This window comes from Oryctolagus cuniculus, chromosome 7, assembly GCF_051225735.1.
Source record: "Oryctolagus cuniculus isolate XC-2025 breed Fujian yellow rabbit chromosome 7, ASM5122573v1, whole genome shotgun sequence".
Classification (NCBI taxonomy): Eukaryota; Metazoa; Chordata; class Mammalia; order Lagomorpha; family Leporidae; genus Oryctolagus; species Oryctolagus cuniculus.
The window spans coordinates 137758662-137783627 of NC_142873.1; the positions used below are offsets into that span (position 1 = coordinate 137758662).

At 42.9% G+C, this 24966-nt stretch overlaps 1 protein-coding gene across 1 annotated transcript in view; it reads left to right on the forward strand.

Moving 5' to 3' along the window:
* Positions 1–219: 219 nt before the first annotated feature.
* Positions 220–24966, forward strand: part of PSMB2 (proteasome 20S subunit beta 2) — a 38009-nt gene continuing 13262 nt past the window's right edge. The window contains exons 1-3 of the mRNA XM_002720693.6: positions 220–422; positions 5266–5388; positions 7569–7639. Of these exons, the coding sequence (XP_002720739.1) occupies positions 332–422; positions 5266–5388; positions 7569–7639 (285 nt within the window). The 5' untranslated portion in view covers positions 220–331. The remainder of the gene's footprint in view (positions 423–5265; positions 5389–7568; positions 7640–24966) is intronic.

The following is a 24966-nucleotide window of genomic DNA, read 5'->3' on the forward strand; positions in this document are numbered from 1 at the left end:
GTGTGCCGGCGCCGCTAGGCGGAGGATTAGCCTAGCGAGCCGCGGCGCCGGCCCAAGCAAGTTTTTAAATCCCAGTTTCCAGATAAAGAAACTTGGCGTTACGTAAGTAGCACAGTGGAAGAACAGGACAGCCCACTAAATGAGCGCAGAGTGTAACACGCCCAATGCCACGCCCACTTTCTAACCTCTCGCGACATTTTACGTCATCCGAGAGCGCCTGTGGCCGGGGCTGTCGCGCGGCTTACGTCGCGCCAAACTTCGCTCCGGCGGTGCTGTCTCACCGGCGAGGCCTGCGTTCACTCGGACCAGTAGTCCTCGACCTCTTGCCACCATGGAGTACCTCATTGGCATCCAGGGCCCAGACTACGTCCTTGTCGCCTCGGACCGGGTGGCCGCCAGCAATATTGTCCAGATGAAGGACGGTGAGAGGAAGCAGACGAGGCCTGGCCTGGCCATAGGGGCAGCCGGAGGGTTCGGGGGCGTCCCGGGGAGGCCTGGGAGGTGAAACCCGGCCTGCACTGCCATTCGTGCACCTGTTTTGTAGAACTGGGACACGGGCGGCGGAGCCTGGGGCCGTGGCGTTCGCTCTCCCCAGGGCTGCTGGGTCAGTGCTCCTGCTCTGGTCTTCGCTAACTGCTTCTTGCCTAAGGACATTGGCTTGGGAAGTGTTAAAGCACCTGCCGGCCTCCAGGTTGCTTGGATCCCCGAACTCCCACGTTTCCTTAGTTCGCTGGGGGCACAAAGCGGGCTCCCGGGGAGAGTGAACCTGTGGGACTCGCAGGTTGGCGTTTCTCTGCTTTTTCCCGAGGCTCGGCCTGGATGCTCCTCTTCCGGCTTTCTAAGATATTGGCTGCTAAGCTTCCCTTATAGTTAAGTAGTTAATGAAGTTAGCAGACTGCAGCCCTGTCACCTGTTTGCTTAGTCAAGTTATTTCAAAATGCCCAGGCTTCTTCGTCTGTTACGTTATTACAGTAATGCCAAACTCACAAGCTTGTTGGGAGAATCGAATGAGTTGTATGCAAATACTTAGCACTTGACCGACATTTAGTAGTAAGAATGCCAAGGACTTAGGATGTACGAGGTGCCACGTTAACTCATGTTGAACCTTTTGAGACGGGCACTACTTCATCCCCATTTTACAGGTGTTAGTTTGAGGCCCAGAGGTTAAGTAACTTGCCTAAGTTCAGGTGCCAGAAGCAGTGTTCACACGTGTGCAGTCTGAGTTCAGCTCTTTTGCCCATAACTGCCAAACGGTACGATCTCTTTACAGTGAGTACTAAATGCATAATTTTTTAAAGATTTCAGTTATGGATCTGAAAAATCTAGGGCTATGTTTTCATGACTGATCAGACATGCTGCTATTGAGAAAGCCTGCTTTGACTCAGATGACTGAAAGTTCATCTTGACAAGTAGGTTTTGGGCACTGTGTGCACTTGGCTTTGTACTTGCTGAGGATCTGCGAAGATTCAGATGTGACACCTACTTTAAAAGAAGTTACAATTCAATAAGAGATTCAGATATGTGTACAAATCATTATAACACAACTAGAAAGGGGTTTTGTCCTATGAAAAGTACAGTCAAGCTTCTCAGGTGATACAGAGGAAGAAGAAATTCTTGTGGAGATTAGGGAGAGCTGTGAGGGCAGACGAGAGTTCATCTTGGGTTTAAGGAGAGAAAAATTATTAAAGCTGGGGCTTCCCAGAGTACGTGGACAAAGGTGAACTGGTGTCCACCACTGCAGTTGTAAGCCACAGGCGTTTGATCGTGCGGCTGTGGGCCCATCTGGGGAGATGGAAACAACTCTAAGGAACTTTTGTTTTTTAAAAAATACACAGTATATACAGTAACAGGAAATGCGATATACTAGGTATAATCCATTAAAGAGATGAAGATATTAAAGTAAGGAAATAAATACTGCAAGATGATTTTATAGGATGAAAGAAGTTAATAATTGGTTACTTTTAAAATTCATGACTTCATGAGTAAATGCTAAGAGTATTCAGAGAAAAGACAGACCACTGTGGTATGGGAAAGAGAAAAATGAATTTGAGTTCCTGAAGAGTAGCTGGAAATAAGTGTGCTCAGTTCTGATTTTCCCTGTGGTCTTTTGTGGTATAGAAACAATACGAGTGTTAGAATTGTATGAGGACTTTTTACTAACTATTCATTGCATGAAGGAAGTTGTATAGAGTAGTCAAGAATGCTGAAAAGTGATAAACTCTTAGGACTTATTTTCTCAGAGTATAAAATAATACTTCCATTCAGTTATTCAGATTGTCGCTTTGTGACCTATTTTGATTCTATAGAGAAGACATTTCCCAAAGATTGCTTGTTTATTAAAAAGTGGTGCAACTCTGGCCGGCGCCATGGCTCAGTAGGCTAATCCTCCACCTTGTGGCGCCGGCACACCAGGTTCTAGTCCCGATCGGGGTGCCGGATTCTTTCCTGGTTGCCCCTCTTTCAGGCCAGCTCTCTGCTATGGCCAGGGAGTGCAGTGGAGGATGGCCCAAGTGCTTGGGCCCTGCACCCCATGGGAGACCAGGAGAAGCACCTGGCTCCTCTTTGGATCAGCACGATGTGCTGGCAGCAGCGTGCCGGCTGTGGCGGCCATTGGAGGGTGAACCAACGGCAAAGGAAGACCTTTCTCTCTGTCTCTCTCTCTCTCACTGTCCACTCTGCCTGTCCAAAAAAAAAAAAGTGGTGCAACTTTCAGTTTGGTTATATAGTATGGTACATTTTGTGCCAAGTTTACCCCCTTGGCCTATATAGAATTGCTTTTCTTTTCTTAAGATTTATTTATTTATTTGAAAGACAGAGCTACAGAGAGGCAGAGGCAGAGGCAGAGAGAGAGAGAGAGAGAGAGAGGTCTTCTATCCGCTGGTTCATGCCACAGATGGTTGCAATGGCCAGAGCTGTACCGATCCAAAGCTAGGAGCCAGGAGCTTCTTCCGGGTCTCCCACATGGGTGCAGGGGTCCAAGGACTTGGGCCATAGCAGAGAGCTGGATCAGAAGTGGAGCAACCAGGACTTGAACCAGTACCCATATGGGATGCCAGCATTGCAAGCGGTAGCTTTACCCGCTATGCCACAGTGCCCGCCCGTAGAATTGCTTTTAAGTTACTTAGATTACTACAGTGCACACTCAACTTTCTTTTACGAATTCTTCTAACAGTTATGATCTAAACTATATTACCCAACACTAAGAATACTATTGTACATGTATAGAATTTGTTACAGTTTCTCTCACTCGATAGTAAGGCAGTGGTAAGTGATTTTATTTTTTACACATTTGGAAAGTGAAGTATAATGAGACAAGTAATATGCCCAAGTTCAGAGTCTGAAGTCCAGATCCTAATGAAGTCTGTTGGGTATTAGTCTGATTGGCTTCCATGGTATTATACACTGATGCTCAATTCATTGTCTGTTTATTTCATGTATGTAGTTCTTGTAAGTTCTTCACCAAAGGATCAGAAATTCCCTAGAGCTGCAGAGGCTCTCAGGGAACAACTCAGGGAGACATTAGTGTCTATCACTTGTGGTTTTATGTCACCCTCCTTTATTCACTGGATAGGCTCAGTGTTTAAAAAAGATGTTTGACATTTTATGAAGTTTCTTTCCTTTTTTTTTTTTAAAGATTTATTTTATTTATTTGAAAGACAAAGTTACAAAGAGAGGTAGAGACAGATAGAGAGGTCTTCCCTCTGCTGGTTCACTCTCCAGATGGCCGCAATGACCAGAACTGCACCGATCCTAAGCCAGGAGCCAGGTGCTTCCTCTGGGTCTTCCACGGGGGTGCAGGGGCCCAAGAACCTGGGCCATCTTCTACTGTTTTCCCAGGCCATAGCAGAGAGCTGGATCGAAAACGGAGCAGCCGGGACTCGAACCGGCGCCCATGTGGGATGCGGGCATTGCAGGTGGTGGCTTTACCCGCTATGCCACAGAGCTGGCCCCCAGCCTTTCTTCTAAATATGACAACTAAGCTCCCCTCCAAATAAGTGCAGCTTCTTTTTTCAAACTATAAAAATGATGTATTTTTTTTGTTTTGTTTTTATGAAAGTGGTACATATTAAGTGTAGAAATTTCAGGAAATACTGATAGGCAAAAAAGAAGGAAATAAAAATTGCCCATATGCTTAACACCTCCAAGAACTTGGACTATACCCTTCTGGTCCTTTTCTTTGCATGGATAATATATCTGTAAGTGAATTTTTTTCTTTTATAAACAAGTTTACAAACCCACAGTCTTTAAATCTCCTGTAGCCTGTAACAAATAAAAGTGAGCTTGTTTAGGAGTTTTAAGGCAATTTGATACTATCTGTAGGCACATTTTGTGTAGTTTTTCCCCAAAGTCTAAGAAGCCATATTATTGGTATCTCTAACTCTCAAACACTTGTAAAGTATTTGATAGTAGCATTTTGCTCTTTAATCCTATTAAGGGATTTTGACATTTCAGAAGCTTTCAAACTGGGAAACATGTCTCCCAGGGAAGATTATTCAGCACTATTTGAAAAAATGAAAAGTGAAAGTGAGAATAAGATGGGAAGATACAGGCTGTTTCTGAAGCCGCAGATTGAATATGAAGTTTTATCTTCCTTAGGCAGTAATTGCAATCTGAATATTTATTTATCTATCTAATCTGAGTCTGGTTCAGCTAGATAAGATTAGAGTATTTAGATTTTTGTGAGGTATTCTGTATAGCTTAATGTCAGAATTTCTGTTAGAACTTTTCTTTGGCAATCGTTTTAGGCTTTCTTTTTTGTTTTTTGTTTTTGCTTTGGAGATGGAGTTGGTTTACTTTCTAAGGTGATTTATATCACAGTCGATTTTCTATTTTGTGGAGCAGTTCTTTCTAATTGTAGCACTAGCCCTTTTCAAATACATGCTTTATATGTGTATAAATGTAATAACTACAATTTGTATCTGTAGGAACGTCTGAGGGCTTTGTAATTATGAACCTAAAGATAATCACCATTGGTTAGATTCCTTTAGTTTCCTCTACTGCTCCTTGCTTTCCAAATATCTTTAAATGTTGAAATTGTCATGTCATATCTGTTTTTGAGAATACATATGAAATTGACATTAATAACATGTTGATGTTTTAACATGGAGAGTGAAAGAAATTAATACTGTTGTGTATTAAAATCTGAAGACAATGATTAGTAAAATTATTCAAGATAGCAATTAATAAACCTACTTAGGTTGCATACATAATAGCTGTCTGTTTGTGTTAAGGCAGATTCTAACATAGTTTCTTTTCTTTGAGCAGATCATGACAAGATGTTTAAGATGAGTGAAAAAATATTACTTCTATGTGTTGGAGAAGCTGGAGACACTGTGCAGTTTGCAGAATATATTCAAAAAAATGTGCAACTTTATAAGATGCGAAATGGTGGGTAAGACTTAGAGAATAGCTGTGGTAGATAGGTTTTTCAGTGCTGCTATAACAAAGATTTACTTTAAGATTTATTTTAAAAGCAGAGTTACAGAGGTAAAGAGATCTTCTGTCTGCTGGCCAAGTGACTGCAATGGCTGAGGCAGAGCCAGGCTGAAGCCAAGAGCCTAGAACTCCATCTGGGTCTCCCACGTGGGTGACAGGGGCCAAACTACTTGGGCCATGTTCCACTGCTTTCCCAGATGCGTTAGTAAGAAGGTGGATCAGAATTGAAGCAGACGGAACTGGAACCACTACCTTTATGGATGTGGAAGGTGATGACTTAATCTGCTGTACTGTAATGCCAGCCCCACTTGGGGAGGTCTTAACAGAAATTTTTATTTTTTTTATTTGACAGAGTTATAGACAGTGAGAGACAGAGACAGAGAGAAAGGTCTTGCTTCCATTGGTTCACTTCCCAAGTGGCCGCTACGGCTGGCACTGTGCCGATCTGAAGCCAGGAGCCAGGTGCTTCTTCCTGGTCTCCCACGCGGGTGCAGGAGTCCAAGCACCTAGGCCATCCTCCACTGCCCTCCCGGGTCACAGCAGAGAGCTGGACTGGCAGAGGAGCAACTGGGACTAGAACTTGGCACCCATATGGGATGCTGGCGCCGCAGGCAGAGGATTAACCAAGTGATCCACAGTGCCAGCGTCCAGAAATGAGGTTTTCCCTAGTTCTGGAGACTAGAGGTCTGAGATGAAGGTGTCAGCAGGATAAACTTTTTTTTTTTTTTTAAGATTTTATTTATTTATTTAAGAGGTAGAGTTATAGACAGAGAGGGAGAGACAGAGAGAAAGGCCTTCCAACTGCTGGTTCACTTCCCAAGTGACCACAGAGCCTGGAGCTGGGCCTATCCAAAGCCATCAACCAGGAGCTTCTTCTGGATCTCCCACGTGGATGCAGGGGCCCAAACACTTGGGCCATCTTCTACTGCTTACCCAGGCCATAGCAGAGAGCTGGATCAGAAGAGGAGCAGCCGAGACTGGAACTGGTACCCATATAGGATGCTGGTGCCACAGGCAGAGGCTTAGCTTACTACGCCACAGTGCTGGCCCCTAGGATGGACTTCTTCCAAGGCCTGTGCCTTCCCATGATTTTTCCTCTGAACTGTCTGTGTCCAGAATTCTTATAATGACACCTGAATTAGGGCCCACTCTGATGACCTCATTTTAACTTAATTGCATCTTTAATGAATCTATCTCCAAATACAGTCACATTCTGAGGTACTGGGTGTTAAGACTTTAACTTATGAATTTTTGAAAAACACAGTACCACCTATAATTGTTGGTTTGTCTTTAAATGTGAACTAAAAGTTATTCTGTTGCAGTTCTACACATGAGCAGAACCATGTGATCACAAGACATTTGAGTTTTCCTATTTTAAAAAACTTTTCTAGACCCTAAAAATCTAATCCTTCTAATCTTAAAGATTTTCTGCAAAATTCCCAGAGCAGAGAACCATTGTAATACTGCTTCTTGGAAGATAAAACTAAAATAATCTTAGAGATGGGGGTGGTAATACCAGATGTTTTAAGTGTTGCATATTTCAGAGGAAATGGTTTCAGTTCAAGTATATCTGAATCTCAGAGCAAAAAGACATAAGTAAAGCTTGGCTTTACTGTTTTCTATGTGACAAGTTATCTATCCTCTCTAGGCCTTTATTTAATAATATTTATGAAAATGCTTTGTAAAACTCTAATTGTAAGCATTTATGGTACCTTAAAAGGGTTCTACCTTAGTTCTGTGGTAGGTTCCTGTCTAAAGAGATAATTAGGACATTTGTGTTTTGTGGGCTCTCTGCAGTTAAGAGCTTTTATCCACTGGGAAAGGCTCCCTGTTACATGATACTAGTTAACTTCCTGGAGTTTGTGGTGGTACTCTGTCAGAGAGAACCTTGTTTCTAGTTACTTCCTTAGTTCAGTAACACTGCTTCATACTGTACTGGTATAATATGGAGCTATAATAATTGCATGTATAAAATTACTAGATGAGGCCATTTCTATAATTTTTTTAAGGCGGTAGATTAAGCAGGCATAGTGAAGTGATTTGCGGTAGATTAAGCAGGCATAGTGAAGTGATTTGGGATACCGTTATTTCTTCTGCTTTGCTTTAAGTGTGACTCTTTATCTCTTGTCCAGGCTATGAATTGTCTCCCACAGCAGCAGCAAATTTCACACGGCGAAACCTGGCTGACTGTCTTCGGAGTCGGGTAAGCAGTCTAGCAGGTAGCCTTAGATAAGAACAGAAGAATATTCTGTACTTCTTTTACATTCCTGTTAGACATAAGTAGTATTTTTGCTTTTTTTGGCTTTCCTGAACCCTTCCTTGCTATTCCTTTATCCTTCACTCCCCTTAGATTTGTTTTTTCTCTCTGCACAGTTGCTACTTAAAGCCAGTAGGACAAACACACATTCCCAGAGAATTTGTGGGCTTATGCCCATATGAAGACCTTTGACAGCTTTTTTTTCCTCTCTCTAAAAAGACTTTATTTTTTGGAGCAGTTTTAAGTTTACAGCAAAATTAAGAAGAGAGTACAAATATACTCCATATACTCCCTCCCCCATACCCATTATAACATTCCCTGTTACCAACATTCATGATACACATCTTATAATTAGTGAACCTACATTGACATATCATAATTGCCAAACTCCATAGTTTATATCACTCAAGGTATTGTACATTCTATGGCTTTGGACAAATGTTTTATAACATGAACTCATCATTGTAGTATCATACAGAGTAGTTTCACTGTTCTGAAAATATTCTGTGCCCCAATCTGTTCATTCATGCCTACCTCTCCAGGTCCTGATATTTTTATTAATTCCATAATTTTACCTTTTCCAGAATGTCATATAGTTGGAATCACACCTTACATATCCTTTTCAGACTGACTTCATTTACTTAGTGGTATGCATTTAAAGTTCCTCCATGTCTTTCTATGGCTTGTTAGCTCATTTCTGTTTAGTGCTGAATAATTTTCCATTATCTGAATGTACCATAGTCTATCCATTCACTTCCTTCTTGTTTGCTTCCAAGTTTTACAATTGTGAATAAAGCTACCAAAAACATCCACATGCAGGTTTTTGTTTGAATGTAAGTTTTTAACTCCTTTGGGTGAATGCCTAGGAATGTGATTGTTGATTGTTGGTTGATATACTAAGAATAGATTTAGTTTTATAAGAAATTGCCAAAATTTTTTCTAAGTGTTTCCATAGGAAATCGTATTTCTTAATTCCTGTGACTAAAGTTTCCTGTATGATGCTGGAGGTGGAACCTTGAAAATAATAATGCAAATTTTCATCTTGAGATTATTTATCTTTGTTTCTCTGTAATTATTTTTGCTGAGCATACAGAATTGGTCTTCCTTGCTTAATTTTGGCCTTGTTGCTATCTAGGAGCTGTCTTAATTCCATTGACAGCAAGTTAAAAGATGCAGCATTAAGTTCAGGATTGAATGCATTGAAGATTGTGTAGGATGTGCCAAGAAGGTTTATTTGATTGCTAAAGGTGTGTGTTATTCCCTTCCCACAGGGACTAAGTAAGTAGAGCCTTCTCGTGTGACCTTACCTCCTGTGCCTGTCTACTCATCTATGAAATCGAGATAACTTCCCATCCCCACAGGAGTGCTAGGAAAATTAATGCTTGTAAATCACAATATTTAACATTCATATGACTTTTGCCCAAAGCATTTTGCTTAATAATTTAATCTACTCACTATTCCACTGAGACAGATAGTAGTTAATTCTGTCACTGATATGGAGTAAAAGCCATAAAGTGGCAGCAGGACTAGCTCCAGGTCACGCATCAGGTCAGACAAAGCTACAAATAATGATGGTGCCATCATTGACTGTTGTGCTGTAAGGTCAGTTCCTTGGCTCTTCAGTAGTGTATATGGTGCTGGTCATGGTTTTATTTTAAGCTACACTTTCTTAAACTAAGTTTAAAAAGAATCTACACAGGAGTTATGTTTTTAAAAAGTTACTATAGATCTTTAAAACAGTTTATTTTCTAGTATCTAGCAATACTGGACTGAGGACTTTTTGATAATAAATAGACTGTCAGCGATAACTTTAACCAAGGCATTATGCAGTCTGAAGGACTGAAGTTTAAAGAGAAGCTAGAGATAAGATAGATTGAGGGGAGGAGACAAATTTACTTACATTGTTTTGATCTAAGTGAAAGGTCAGTGATCTTCTCTTGCTCCCTGCTTGAGATGGAAAATGAGTCAAGTATTAGCTTTCATGCCACCTAGAAATTCTTTCAGTATTCAGCAAAGAGTATGCTGTGGCTTGTTCCTCTGACTTACCAGGCAGAAGTCAGCTTTGGACACAAAAAACACTTTGTCATAAATGCTGCAGACATTAAGTGAATTAAACTCCTTTTAAAAATTGAGATAAGAGTGACAATGTGCTTGATGCAATTGCAGTCAATCTAGTTAATCTTCTAGCAGAAATGTTTGATGTCTTAACAAATAAATATCCTTTGTAGACAATGGTATGAGGCTGTAGTAAATATTGACTACCTCTGCCTTATGCTTCTATGATAGGTCCAATCCCTGCTTCCCCAAGCCCCAATCAAAAATGAATTATTAGTTCTAAAATGTGAATTTATAATTTAGTCATTTTATTCTGAGATAGGTGACGATTGCTTGGTCAGTCTTCCTAATAAATATAGAGGAATTAAATTTGGAACATTTACACAGTTATACCAGTTGGCACATAAGACTTATTTTGGGTCAGCCAGATACTATACATAATTGTGTCTACAGCTCAAATTATTTAATTTCCAATTTGCAGTGTATATGTGCATGCATTTATGTGTATGTGTTTGGGGGTTATGTTGGGTTAGGAGAACATTTATTTACCAAGGAGTATATAGTAGATCCTAGGTAAATTGGTTCATTAAGATGCAGGGCCAGTATTGTGGCAAAGCTGACATACCATAATGAAGGGCCTGTTCCAGTCCTGGATGCTTCACTTCTATCCAGCTCACTGCTATTGCACCTGGGAAGGCAACAGATGATGGCTGAAGTCTTGCCACTCATGTGGGAGACCTGGATGAAGTTCTGGACTCCTGGCTTTGACCTGGCCAAACCTGGGTGTTGTGGTCTTTTGAAGAGTGAACCGGCAGATGGGAGATCTCTCTGTCTCTCCCTCTGATATTATATCTTTCAAATAAGTACTTAAATAATCTTTTTTTAAATTCAGTACTATTTTCTTTCTTTCTCTCTCTCTCTCTCTCTTTTGAGATTTAATATATTTTATTTGAAAGAGTTACAGAGAGAGAAAGATCGATCTTCCTTCTGCTGGTTTGCTCCCCAAATGGCCACAATGGCTGGAACTGGGTTGATTCAAAGCCAGGAGCCAGGAGCTTCCTTCAGGTCTCCCATGTTGGTGCAGGGGCCCAAGTACCAGGGCCATCCTCTCTTGCTTTCCCAGGCACATCAGCAGGGAGCTGGATCAGAAGTGGAGCAACTGGGACTTCAACTGGCACCCATATGGGATGCTGGCACTGCAGGCTGTGGCCTTACCTGCTGTTGCCACAGCACTGGCGCCCATAATAAATCTTAAAAAAAAAAAAAGATGCAGGCAGAGTGAATGTTAAGGTGGAGTGGATTAAGGAATGCCTACATGGGAATGCCTACATCCTATATCAGAGGGCCTGGGACTGAGTCCTGCTCCCAGTTGCAGTCCAGCTTCCTGCTAATGCACATCCTGAGAGGCAGCAGATGATGCCTCAAGTACTGAGCCCCTGCCACCCAAACGGGAAACTCAGATGGAGTTCCTGGCTCCTGGCTTTGGCCTGACCAGCCCTGGCTACACAGGCTTTTAAAGAGTGAACTGGCAGTTGAAAGATCTCTCTCTTTGTCTCTTTCCCCCTTTCCCCTTCCTTCCTCCGTCCCTCCCTCTTTCTTGCCTTTCAAATAAATAAAAATAAGTAAATTTTTAAAAAGACATTGTGGTTAAGAGCGGTCTCTAGGATCAGGCTGTTTAAATAGATGTTTATTGACTTGCTAATTGTATGACTTGCTAATTGTATGTCTTTATACAAATTCTAAGTTTAATTTTTCTACTAGCAAAGTAATACCTATTTTATGGAATTATTATAAATATTAGGTAATTTTATAAAACTCTTACCACTGTATGTGGCACATATAACTTAAATCATTTTTGTTTTTATGCTACATTTGCTATTTAATTGAAGAAGCAATTTAATGGCTCTAAGTTAGCTCCCTATGTTGTTGTGCTATTTTTGATTGAACTGATCTGTTCGTAAAGAGAGATAGAGGACAGGGCTAGTACTGTGGCGTAGCGGGTGGGGCCGCCACCTCAGTGCCAGCATCCCATATGGGCACTGGTTTGGGTCCTGGCTGCTCCACTTCCGATCCAGCTCTCTACTGTGGCCTGGGAAGGCAGTGGAGGATGGCCCAAGTCCTTGGGTCCCTGCATCCACGTGATAGACCTGGAAGAAGTTCTTGGCTCCAGATCGGCCCAGTTCCAGCTGTTGCGGCCATTTGGGGAGTGAACCGGCAGATGGGAGACCTCCCTCTCCTCCCCTCCCCTCCCCTCCCCTCCCCTCCCCTCCCCTCCCCTTTCCTCTCCTCTCCGCCTCTACGTTACTCTACTTTTCAAATAAATAAGTCTTGAGAGAGAGAGAGTAGAGCCAACTCCATGGCATAGTAGGTTAAGCCTCCACCTTTGGCACCCATATAGGCACCCGTTTGAGCCCCAGCTGCTTCATTTTTGATATAGCTCCCTGCCGATGCACCTGGGAAAGCAGCAGAGGATGGCCCCAGCTTGGGCCCCTGCACTCACATGGGAGATCTGAAGGAAGCTCCTGGCTCCTGGCTTTGGATCAGCCCAGCTCCAGCCATGCGGCCATTTGCAGAGTGAACCAACAGATGGAAGACCCTTCTCTTTCCCTGTCTCTTTAACTCTGCCTCTCAAATAAAATAATTAATTTTAAAAAGAGAGAAAATTGCCAATATTAATAGGAAAAATAGAAATAAACTAACACTGACCATCTATATTCAGTGGACTGAACAGGGCTATTTCCTTTTGGTTGCTTACTTTTAAAGATTTATTTTTTATTTATTTGAAAGGCAGAGTTACAGAGAGAGGGGTGGACAAAGAGAGAGGTCTTCCATCTGCTGGTGCACTCTCTAAATGGCTGCAACAGCCAGGACTGGGCAGGCTGAAGCCAGGAGCCAGGAACTTCTTCCAGATCTCCCACGAGGGTGCAGGGTCCCAAGTACTTGGGCCATCTGCTGCTTTGTCAGGTGCATTAGCAGGGAGCTGGATTGGAAGTGGAGCAGCTGGGACTTGTACCAGTGCGCATATGAGATGCTGGTGTCACAGGTGGCAGCTTTACCCACTATACCACAACACCGGGAATGGGATATTTCTTACTTGAAATGAATTATGTTGCATATATGGTGTATCCATCTGAATGTTGTAAAATTGTTAGTATCACTGTCCCCCATCTCTCCCCCCCTCCTTTTTTTTTTTTTAAGATTCATTTATTTGAAAGAGTTACATAAGGAGAAGGAGACACAAGAGATATTTTCCATCTGCTGGCTCGTTCTCCAAATGGCTGCCGGTCTGGGCCAGGCCAAAGCCAGGAGATAGAGCTTTATCTAGGTCTCCTGCATGGGTGACAGGAGCCCAAGTACTTGGGCCATCATCTGCTGCTTTCCCAAGTACATTAGCAGGGAGCTGGATTGGAAGTGGAGCAGCCAGGACACAAAGTGGCACCCATATGCCCATGTTGTAGGTGGTGACTTTACCTGCTATGCCATAGTGCTGGTCCCTACTGTCTCATTTTACAGATGTGGAGACAGATATGAGCCAGTCAAATTTGATGTCCTAGTGAAATATGGAATTTGCTTAGAATAAAATACTGGCCTTTGTGGTATATAATCTTTAGGGCATTACTACTGATCACCAGCCAAAATATTTTCATTGAGTTTTTTTCTTAATTACTTGATGTCTTTGGTAATATTCTTAAAAGGCTACACTTGTAAGTGCTTAGCAGGCCGGTGCTGTGGCTCAATAGGCTAATCCTCCGCCTGTGGCGCCGGCACACCAGGTTCTAGTCCCGGTCAGGATGCCGGATTCTGTCCCGGTTGTTCCTCTTCCAGGCCAGCTCTCTGCTGTGGCCTGGGAGTGCAGTGGAGGATGGCCCAAGTGCTTGGGCCCTGCACCCACATGGGAGACCAGGAGAAGCACCTGGCTCCTGGCTTCGGATCAGCACGGTGCACCAGCTGCAGTAGCCATTGGAGGGTGAACCAACGGTAAAGGAAGACCTTTCTCTCTGTCTCTCTCTCTCACTGTCTCCTCTGCCTGTCAAAACGAAACAAAACAAAAAACCAAAAGTAAGTGCTTAGCAAATAAAAAGTGGAAATATTGGGAAAATATTCGGTCTGGTATAACGGTTTTCAAACTTAATTCCATGAAGCTGCCTCAGGAGACTAACCAAGGAAGACCAGTGTGGTAAAACGTCAGCTATTGTATACAGATTGAATCAGCTTTTATCTATTTTACATACAGGAATTCTATATTGTGTTTTATTTGAGAAGGTAGCTTCACTTGTTCCCTTCTCGTTTGAAAACTAGTGGTAGAGTTGAGAAAACACTGCTACAGGAGGTTTAGCGCTACCTCTGCTGTTAGTTGAAAACTTTGGGGGAAAGAGCATTTGATTGAATTATTGTATGGTTTCTTTCTGAAGTGCCCAAATTGGATGACTTAAAGATCTGATGTCAAGACCATAATCATTCTTGAATTTATTTATTTATTATTTATTCTCAGTGAAAAGCAAAGAACATCTAGGAAAGAATTTCAGGGGTTAATCATTTCCAGATGTGACCACTGGTTGTCCTAGGGTTTCAGCCTAAATTAGAGTATGTTTTGTCTGGTTAGTATCAGGCGTATCTAGCATATTGTTGTCCTAGAAGAATATCATTACTTTGAGCCTTCTTCCCTTCACTAGAGTCATTCTCCTCTTGCCTTAGGTTGCTGGCACCAAAGACATCATGTGTTTATTGGTATCAGTACGGTCCTGTGACCTTGTGAACAGATGGCCCAGGTGAAACTTCGATGCGGGTCTTATACTCTAAACACAACCAACCATTTGTTACTTGTGATTAAAATATCACTAGCAAGAGTAATTTCACATGCTTTTTGGCAAAGGTGGTTAGCAGGATATGACATGACGCAGCACTGCCTTCCTCTCCATGTGCCATCTCCCTTGAGGCCTCATCTCTCCTGCTTGCGCCTGCCTCAGCCATGCCCAGGCTTGCCTTCCAGCTCACCTGCTCCAGATGGGCGGCACAGTGGGAGGACACTGGCAGAGGCAGATGTGTTTATTTTCCGGAGACAAAATGTTGTGTTGCTGCAGATGGCAATGCCTTGGAGCAAATGGCAGCCTTTGACACTGCTGCCGCACAGCCTGGGCACTTGACAGACAGGGCTGGCTTACTTTTGGTGATAGGGAAATTGAAAAACAGAAAAATCAAGACGTTTGTCATGTAGCTCCTGGACTTCTAGTGCAAGCGAAAGCTGCCTTAAGCCTGGAAAGCAGTTTTCTTCCTCTTCAGACCTATCAGCTAGCTGGCTAACTGGATTTTCACTGTGGGCCACAAGTTACATGCTTGTGTATTACCTTTGCTGCCTAGTCTTAATAGAAAATGAGGTAAAAACTGAAAACATATGGCTACATTTAGATGGATATTCAGTGGTATTGTAAAACTCATGTGGATCCCAGGTCACATATCACAGGAGTCTCTGAGGATTCAGAGTGGCTCATGTCTGCCCCATGGGAGATATGTTGTTCTGTTTTTAGTGGTCATTTTTACTATCCAAAAGCCCAGTGACAGATGTTCATTGAAATTGAGATGCCTTAATTATTATGACTTTGTGTTCATAGTATTTTCTTGTTTATTTGTTTCATTTTGTTTTTTACCATGAGGAGTAAGAATTTTGACTGCTGGCCATTTAAGCAACTTGTTTATGCAGTTATTGGGGCTTGACTAAGTCTGTTATTAGGAAGACAAAGATTGGCTGCTGACTGATTATACTTACTAGTCTCCCAAGGAAAAAATGGCCTGAGAAGATTCTTTGAAAGTTATTGGCTGTATTGGGAAACGTGTATGTATATATTAAATGTGTATGTGTATATATATTATATATATGTGTGTGTGTGTGTGTGTGTGTGTGTGTGTATATATATATATATATAGCTGCTGTTTTTCCCAGTCCTAGTGCTGATAGAGTTAGAGATTGCAGGTGTAAAGTCCTCCCCCTCCCCTTTCCCATCTCTCTCCAGGGGGTTGTATGTGAGAAGGTGTTGCTTTCTCACTCTGAGAGCATATATGTGCTACCCTGTTGGATGCCTGCTGTGAGCAGAGAACCCCTGTTCTGGTTGAATGGAATGAGCCTATTGGATGGATGGAATTGTGCAGCCCCATAATGCCACTTTTCACTTAAAACATCTTTACTATCCACATCGGGGTAAAGTAATATAGGAAATTGGCCTAGATTTGTGTTCTTGTGAAACTTGTGTCTTATTAATGTGGTTTCCGATTAAGGTTTGTTTTAAGCCTGGAGCAACACAGCACTGTGCCTGCTTAGTTAGAATATGCTTTTGTTTTAAAAATATTTAACATTAGAAGGGCAAATTTAAGATTACTGTAAGTCAGTGTGTTGGCCTGGGTAGGCATAGTTGTGGACATGCCCTCACACACATTAATAGGTACAAACATACCCTGGCATCTTGGTGCTTCTTTTTATCCGCTCTGACCTAGTCTTGTGCATGGATTTGAATTCAGGGGCTGATCCCCAAACCCATGATGGTTTCTTTACTCTTTTCCAAAATGACTCCAAGAATGAAGGGCATTGGGGAAGGCTTTTCAGGGAAAGAAGGATCAACTGTTCTGTTTCTTGAACAAGAAATGGTTACATGTTACTCATTTAGCTGTGCATGTATATTTTATGCTCTTTTATATCTTTTTGTTATTTAATTAAAAGATGTAAGAAAATAGGCTAAAAAGGCAAGTAAACTTAACTTTTTTTTTTTTTTAAGTTAAAAATAGGGGTGGACATTTAGCATAGCAGCTAAGCTACTAACTGGGATGCCTGTGTCCCTTATTGGAATGCCTGGGTTCACATCTCGGCTCCAGCTTCCTACTAGTGTGGATCACTCTGGGAGGCAGTAGGTGATGGCTTGGGTAGTTAGGGCCCTGCCACCCATGTGAGAGACTTGGATTGGGTTCCTGGCTCCCGGCTTTGGACCTGCTCTGTACCAGCTGTTACAGGCATTTGAGGAATAAACCAGTAGTTGGGAGCTGCTGTTGTACATCCTCTCCCTCCCCCTCTCCTCCCTCTCCCTCTCTCTGTCTCTGCCTCTCTCTGTGGGCAACAGAGCAAATAGGATTAACTAAACTGATAACCAGAACTTTCTACTTTCTCTCTCTTTTTTTAAAAAAGATTTATTTAATTGTTTGAAAGTCAGAGTTACACAGAGGAGAGGCAGAGAGAGAGAGAGGTCTTCCATCCGATGGTTCACTCCCATCTGCTTGATCACTTCCCAAATGGCCAGCTGGGGACTGGCATTGTGGTGCAGCAGGCCAAGCCACATTCTGCAGTGCTGGCATCCCATATGAGCGCTGGTTCAAGTCCCGGCTCCTCCACTTCTAAACCAGGTCCCTGCTGGTTTAAAGCATCAGAGGAAGGCCTAAGTGCTTGGGCCTCTGCACCCAGATGAGAGACTCCTAGCTCCTGGCTTCGGTCTGGCCCAGCCTTGGCCGTTGCTCTTATTTGGGGAGTGAACCAGTGGATAGAAGTTCTCTCTATGTCTGTCTGTCTGTCTGTCTGTCTCTCTCTCTCTAATTCTGACTTTCAAATAAATAAATAAACCTTTTAAAAAAAATAAGTATGCAACTGGGGCTCAAACTGTTACCCCATATGGGATGCTGGTGCCATGGGTGGCAACTTAACCTACTGTACCACAGCACTAGCCTCAGGAGCAAACACTCTGTTGCACTGAGAGGTGATAAATGCTACCATAGCCATGTACACAGGTGCTCTGGGAACACAGAGCCTAATATGAGCCTTGGAAGAATAGCTGTTGACAAGAGAAAGATGACGAAAAAGGTGAAACTAGAGGTAAAGACCAAGTTGTATGAGAGAGTATGTTAGGTTAGGTGCAGTGTTTGCCAACTTGTTTGGTGCAGGGACAGGTAGTTCTCTTTGCCTCCTTCTATTTTTATCTGTTTTTACCAGTGGAATGCTGTATATAAACTGATTCTAGCAAGTAAAAAGCAAATATATATATATATATATAGTTTATATACTACATATGTGAAACTCATAGTCTAAAATAATTTGTTAAATAAGTCTGAGCATTTTGGGGGAATAATAAGAAAAGGAAACTAGAAAAGTAGTCTAGTTCAAAGATGTTTATGAACGAGGTTTGCTTTAAAATCACTGGGGCTCGGGGACCAGTGCTGTGGCACAGTGGATTAAACCCCTGGCCATAAGCATCAACATCCCATATGGGCACTGCTTCTAGTGCCAGCTGCTCCTCTTCCAATCCCGCTCTCTGCTATGGCCTGGGAAAGCAGTAGAAGATGGCCCAAGTCCTTGGGCCCCTGCACCCACATGGGAGACCCAGAGGAAGCTCCTGGCTCTTGGCTTTGGATCAGCAAAGCTCCGGCTGTTGCAGCCATCTGGGGAGTGAACCATCAGATGGAAGACCTCTCTCTCTCTCTCTGCCTCTCCTCTCTCTGTGTAACTCTGGCTTTCAAATAAATAAATAAAATAAATCATTTTTTTAAAAAAAAGCATTGGGCCTCCCTGGGAACTGTTGACTTAGCATGATCAGATGAGATTTGGTTAGGTCATTGGCTGTTCTTTGGTGGTGTGTTAGGGGAAAGAATAAAGGAATTAGGGGCCGGCGCTGTGGTGCAGTGGGTTAAAGCCCTGGGCTGAAGTGCTGGCATCCCATACAGGCGCTGGTTCGAGTCCTGGCTGCTCCACTTCTGATCCCGCTCTCTGCTGTGGCCTGAGAAAGCAGTGGAGGATGGCCCAAGTCCTTGGGCTCCTGCACCCACATGGGAGACCCAGATGGAGCTCCTGGCTCCTGGCTTCGGATTGGCGCAGTCCTGGCCATTGCGGCCATCTGGGGAGTGAACCAGCAGATGGAAGACCTCTCTCTCTCTCTGTGTAACTCTGACTTTCAAATAAATAAATAAAAATCTAAAAAAAAAAAAAACAACAAAAAAAAAAACAAACACAAAACAGCTGGAACCCAGGGGCTTCTCACCACCCCAGCAATCTTTACAAAAAAAAAAAAAAAAAAGAATAAAGGAATTAGGAGCACTTTCATATCCATTGAAGCTGTAGGAGTAACTGTGTTGGACTTGGAATACTAAGAAAACACTGTATTTTTTTTTTTTTTAAAGATTATTTGAGAGGCAGGCTTACAGAGAGAGAGGTCTTCCATCTGCTGGTTCACTCCCCAGTGGCCGCAACGGCTGAAGCTGGTCTGATCCAGAGCCAGGAGCTTCTTCTGGGTCTCATGTGGGTGTGGGGCCCAAGCAGCTGGGCCATCCTCTGCTGCTTTCCTAGGTGCATCATCAGGGAGCTGGGTTGGAAGAGGAGTAGCAGGGACTTGAACTAGCACCCATATGGGATGCTGGCACTGCAGGCGGCGGCGTTACCTGCTGTGCCACAGTGCCAGCCCCAGAACACTGTTTTAATAGAAGGATTCCTAACTAGTCTTTTTCCAGTACTTTCATAGTACTCTGAATGTAGTTGCTGTGGACATCTGAAAGCATGTGAAATCTTATATAGTCCTAAATACTCATCTGTAGCAGACCATCTTGTTTATTAACTCAAAAAGATGAAGGTACTGTGATGTTCAGCATCCATGGATATTCATGGGCATGCATAGCATGTGCAACTTAATAGATGCATTGTGGTAGCAAAGCCTGACTTCTGCATTTGAGCTTGTTAAGAACTGACTTAAAAGTCTATGAAATCTTCAAGTTTTCCTGGGAACTGTCGGCTCATGAAAAAGAATTCAAGTGGCCTCGTTGCAAACATGGTGTTGGTTTTACCATTGCACAATCAGCAATTTTATTTTGATGTTATTTGAAGGAGAGCAGTATTTTTGATTAGCAAGTAAAATTAATGTAGAAAACAAATACCGTGTTAACTAGTTGGTATAATAAGGCATCTGTGCCATGTTGCATTTCAACTCATTAAATTTCTAAACTTCTAATTATAAGAAAGTTACAACTTTAATTGGAGAACCAGTCAAATTTGGGGTTAGCAATGGCTTTAGATAAATAAAATTTAAACACTTTGAAATTATTAAAGGGAATTTTAAAAATTCAGTATTGTTAAAAATTGAAATATATACAATATTTAATGTTTTTTATTCTTAAAATTCAACTTAATAACCATCCTTCCAAGAACTTTATTTTTAAAGATTTATTTATTTATTTGCAAGGCAGAGTTAGAGAGAGATCGATGTTTGAGAGAGAGAGAGAGAGAGAGAGAGAGAGAGATCTTCCGTCCACTGGTTAACTCCCCAAATGGTCATAATGGCCAGGGCTGGGCTAGTCTGAAGCCAGGGCTAGGAGCCAGGAGTTTCTTCCCCATGTGGGTGCAGGGGCCTAAGTACTTGGGCCATCTTCCATTGCTTTCTAGACCATTAGCAGAGAACTGGATTGAAAGTGGAGCAGCAGGGACATGAACTGGTACCCACATGGGATGCCAGCACCACAGGCAGTAGCTTTACCTGCTGTGTCACAGCGCCAGCCCTCTTCCAGGAACTTTAACACAGGTGAGCACTTTAATTCCTCAGAACCCTGTCAGGTAATCAGTACTGTCCCTGGTATTGCTTATGGGACACCAAGGCTCCAAATGTAAGGTATCTGTAATATAATATAACATGTAAGTGTAACATAACAACTCATATCATGTAACCGATCTTCATTGCTTTTTTTTTTTTTTTTCACAAAAGCACATGCCTATCTTACATAATTTATAGTGTTTAGAAGCAGTTTTCTTAAATTGTAATTTAAAAGATGTCTTGTTTTTATTTGTTTATTTTAAAAAGATTTATTTATTTGACAGGCAGAGGGACCCAGAGGGAGGGAGAGACAGATCTTCCTTCTGCTAGTTCATTTCCCAGATAGCCACAACAGCTGGAACTGTGCCAGGCCGAAGCTAGAAGTCAGGAACTCCATTGAGGTCTTCTTCATGGGTTTCAGGGACCCAAATACTTGAGCCGTCATCTGCTGTCTCCTAGGGACATTAGTAAGAAGCTGGATTGGAAGTGTAAGAGTGGGATTCAAATCAGACATTCTGAAATGGGATGCAGGTGTCCCAAGTAGACTCTTAACCCATGTTCCCAAATGCCCACCATTGAGACCATTTTTATATTTTGGTTTTGCATTTGCTAGCATCAAACAGGTATACCAATCATACTTTCAGAGAATTATCTTAGGCAGGGAAAGAAAAAAGAAAAACTTAGACTGAGTTCTTTTATTTCATCTTGGGCTTCTGAAAATCAAACATGCCAGTGCCTTTATTTCTCAATTTAGTGTGAGAATTTACAAACATAGGTCAGTTTATTTTTAGTGCTACAAAAGATAAATGTATCTGAAACAGGAGAGAATAGGTCAGGCAGTCAGTTTAATTTCCTGTTAGTGAAGTATTCTGATTCTGATCAGTTTAAAATGTATTTTTTTTTCAGTCACAGGAAAAAAGAAACTTTTCCACTGCCAATTCTTTACTGTTTTGTCTTCTGCATGGCAACAGGTGGATAACAGTACCCTAACCTGCCATGTGTTCCATCTTGCATCTCTGTCCTTTCCCACCCACAGCTTTGCTTGTCATTCTTGCCTGAGTGTTCCTATGTCCCCATATGGCTACCTCTTTATTGCTGGTTAAACTCAGTTCAGGAGTTATTAGGGAAGCTTCCTTTGTACTTACCTCTGCCTGCTCTCTTCAACTTGTTTGTGTGCTCATGGCGACCTAGGACTACCTCTGCCATTGTGTCCTGTTGGGGTGGTTTCCTTCATTGTCTTTTGTGTGTATGTTTCATGAAAATAAAACCTAACGGGCTGGCTCTTCTGTCTCATGACTTTGACTGTACATTATTTTCTCTTTTCAGCTGTCTCAGCAGCTCTACTTAAGCTCATTGGGTTCAAATTGAGCTCTTTATGTTTGAATTGAACACTTTATTTTTTTTTATTATTTTTATTTTTTTTGACAGAGTGGACAGTGAGAGAGAGAGACAGAGAGAAAGGTCTTCCTTTGCCGTTGGTTCACCCTCCAATGGCTGCTGCGACAGGTGTGCTGCGGCTGGCACATTGCGCTGATCCAAAGCCAGGAGCCAGGTGCTTCTTCTGGTCTCCCATGTGGGTGCAGGGCCCAAGCACTTGGGCCATCCTCCACTGCACTCCTGGGCCACAGCAGAGAGCTGGCCTGGAAGAGGGGCAACCGGGACAGAATCCGGCGCCCCGACCGGGACTAGAACCTGGTGTGCTGGTGCCGCAGGTAGAGGATTAGCCTAGTGAGCCGCGGCACTGGCCTGAGCTCTTTATGTTTGTACTACCACTTTTCCCCTTTCCGAGAGTCCTCTCTGCTCCTTTTCCTCCCTTACTTCTGTTCTACTAGTTACTAAGTCCTGTCAGTTCTGCCTTTTAGATGCCGTGTTCCACGTTTCCCTCTCCTTCTCTTCTGCTTGTGCTTTAGTTTGGCCCTAATCTTCTATCTAGGCTATCTGTGTAGTATACTTTAACTGTTCTCCCTTTCTCTCTGTCCCAATCCCAGGGCTTTCGTGAAACTCAATTATCCTAAAATGGTGATCTGTTTTACTTCTGTATATAAAAAAATTCTACTTAAGAGAAGGGGGAAAATGACTGGGACCAGTGGAGTATCAATCCTGAAACTTCAGGGTTCTTAGGCACCAACTGTGTCCTATGACCTTAAAAAAGGCTTGGGTCAGCAAGGTGTGGAAGTGGTAAATTTTCACTGGTTACATACTGAGGTTTATATTCTTTAGTCTATGAGGCCAATGATAAATCATCCTAGTTTTTCTCTGCTTCCTGCTGAAATCACCTAATTCTCCAGGTACATGTAGCTCATATTTACCAGGACCCAAACATGTTGTGTTCCTCCGTGTTTCTTTACCTTTACATTTGTTGTCTCCTTTGTCTGGAATCCTACCTATCTACATCTACTGTGCTTTTATACTTAAGGCTACAAGAGATTGACTCTATACATGGATTTCCTTCAAAAAGAAGCATAACCAAGAAAATTAAAATCTGGATAATGAATGTTGCTTAGGTGTTAGGGATAGATAGTTCTCCATCCGTAGAACTATAATCTTTCAGAGCTAGAAAAGATACTTAGATTATGGTAATTGTAAGTTGCTGAAATCTTGGAGTTTTTTGTTTGTTTGTTTGTTTTTTAAGATTTATTTATTTATTTGAAAGAGGTGTCCGGCGCCGCGGCTCAATAGGCTAATCCTCTGCCTGCAGTGCCGGCACACCAGGTTCTGGTCCTGGTCGGGGTGCCGGATTCTGTCCCGGTTGCTCCTCTTCCAGTCCAGCTCTCTGCTGTGGCCCAGGAGTGCAGTGGAGGATGGCCCAAGTGCTTGGGCCCTGCACCCACATGGGAGACCAGGAGAAGCACCTGGCTCCTGGCTTTGGATCAGCGCGGTGTGCCGGCTGAACCAACGGCAAAGGAAGACCTTTCTCTCTGTCTCTCTCTCACTGTCCACTCTGCCTATAAAAAAAAAAAAAAAAAAAAAAAAAAAAGAGGTACAGAGAGAAAGAAAGGGAGATACTGGTTCACTCTCCAAATGGCTACAATGGCCAGAGCTGGGCCAATCCAAATCCAGAAGCCAGGAGCTTCTTCTGAGTCTCTCATTTGGTTGGGCCATCTCCTGCAGCTTTCCCAGGTGCATTAACAGGGAGCTGGATGGGAAGTGGAGCAGCTGAGACTCAAACCAGCACCCATATGGGATGCCAGTGCTCCAGGCCATGGGTACTATGTCACAGTGCCAGCCCTGAAATCTTGGAGGTTTAAAAAGATGTTTGAAATAGTGAATTCCAATATTTTTAAAATAAACATCATTTTAATTCTATTTTCACAAATTTTCTGAAGAATCTCACATGCTTATAGAGTTTCTTTTTTAAAATTTATTTTATTTATTTGAAAGGCGCAGTTACAGGGATAGAGGGGGAGAGACGGAGAGAGCAATAGAGTGATCTTCCATCTGCTGGTTCACTGCCCAAATGCCTGTGATGGCCAGAGCTGGGCCAGACTGAAGCCAGGAGTCAGGAGCTTCTAGGTCTCCCTTGTGAGTGCAGGGGCCGAAGGACTTGGACCATCTTCTGTGCCTACAGGCACATTAGCAGGGAGCTTGATTGGAAGTGGAGCAGCTGGACTCAAACCAGTGCGCACATGGGATGCTGGCACTGCAGGCAGTGGCTTTACCTACTGTGCCCTAATGCCAACTCCAAAATAGTACATTCTGAAATGTTTGATTGTGAAACTGACATTTACTGACCAAATCATATTATATTAATTTACATCTTGTGGAACTTTAACTGTGGTGTAGCGGGTTAAAGCCCCGGCCTGCAGCACTGGCATCCCATATGGGCGCTAGTTCAAGTCCTGGCTGCTCCATTTCTGATCCAGCTCCCTGCTAATGTGCCTGGGAAAGCAGCAGAGGATGGCCCAAGTGTTTGGGCCCCTGCACCCTTGTGGGAGAGCTGGAAGAAGCTCCTGGCTTCATGTCAGCTTAGCTCCGGCTATTTGGGGAGTGAACTAGTGCATGGAAGACCTCTCTCTCTCTGTCTCTGTCTCTACCTGTATCCATTACTCTGTAATTTAAAGATAATTTTTTTTTTTTTTTTTTGACAGGCAGAGTTAGACAGTGAGAGAGAGAGAGACAGAGAGAAAGGTCTTCCTTTTTCCGTTGGTTCACCCCCCAAGTGGCTGCTACGGCTGGTGCGTTGTGGCTGTGCGCTGCGCCAATCCGAAGCCAGGAGCCAGGTGCTTCCTCCTGGTCTCCCGTGCGGGTGCAGGGCCCAAGGACCTGGGCCATCCTCCACTGCACTCCCGGGCCACAGTAGAGAGCTGGCCTGGAAGAGGAGCAACCGGGACAGAATCTGGCGCCCTGACCAGGGCTAGAACCTGGTGTGCTGGCGCCGCAGGCAGAGGATTAGCCTAGTGAGCCGTGGCGCCGGCAAACAAAATAAATTTTTAAGAAATTAATTTTAAAAAAAATTTCCATTTTGTAGAGGCGGCATGATTTCCTGGAAAAGAGTAAAAGACTTGGCGCTAGGAAGCCTGAATCCTGGTCCTGACTCTGAGGCTGATTACCTGTGTGATTTAGGGCAAGTTACTGTCTCCTCTTTGAGCTTCAGTCCCACATTTATGAAAGGGAAACTACTGAGTAAGTTAGTTTAGCCTTTAGGTCCCTTCCGATTCTATAAACTATATTTTTGTG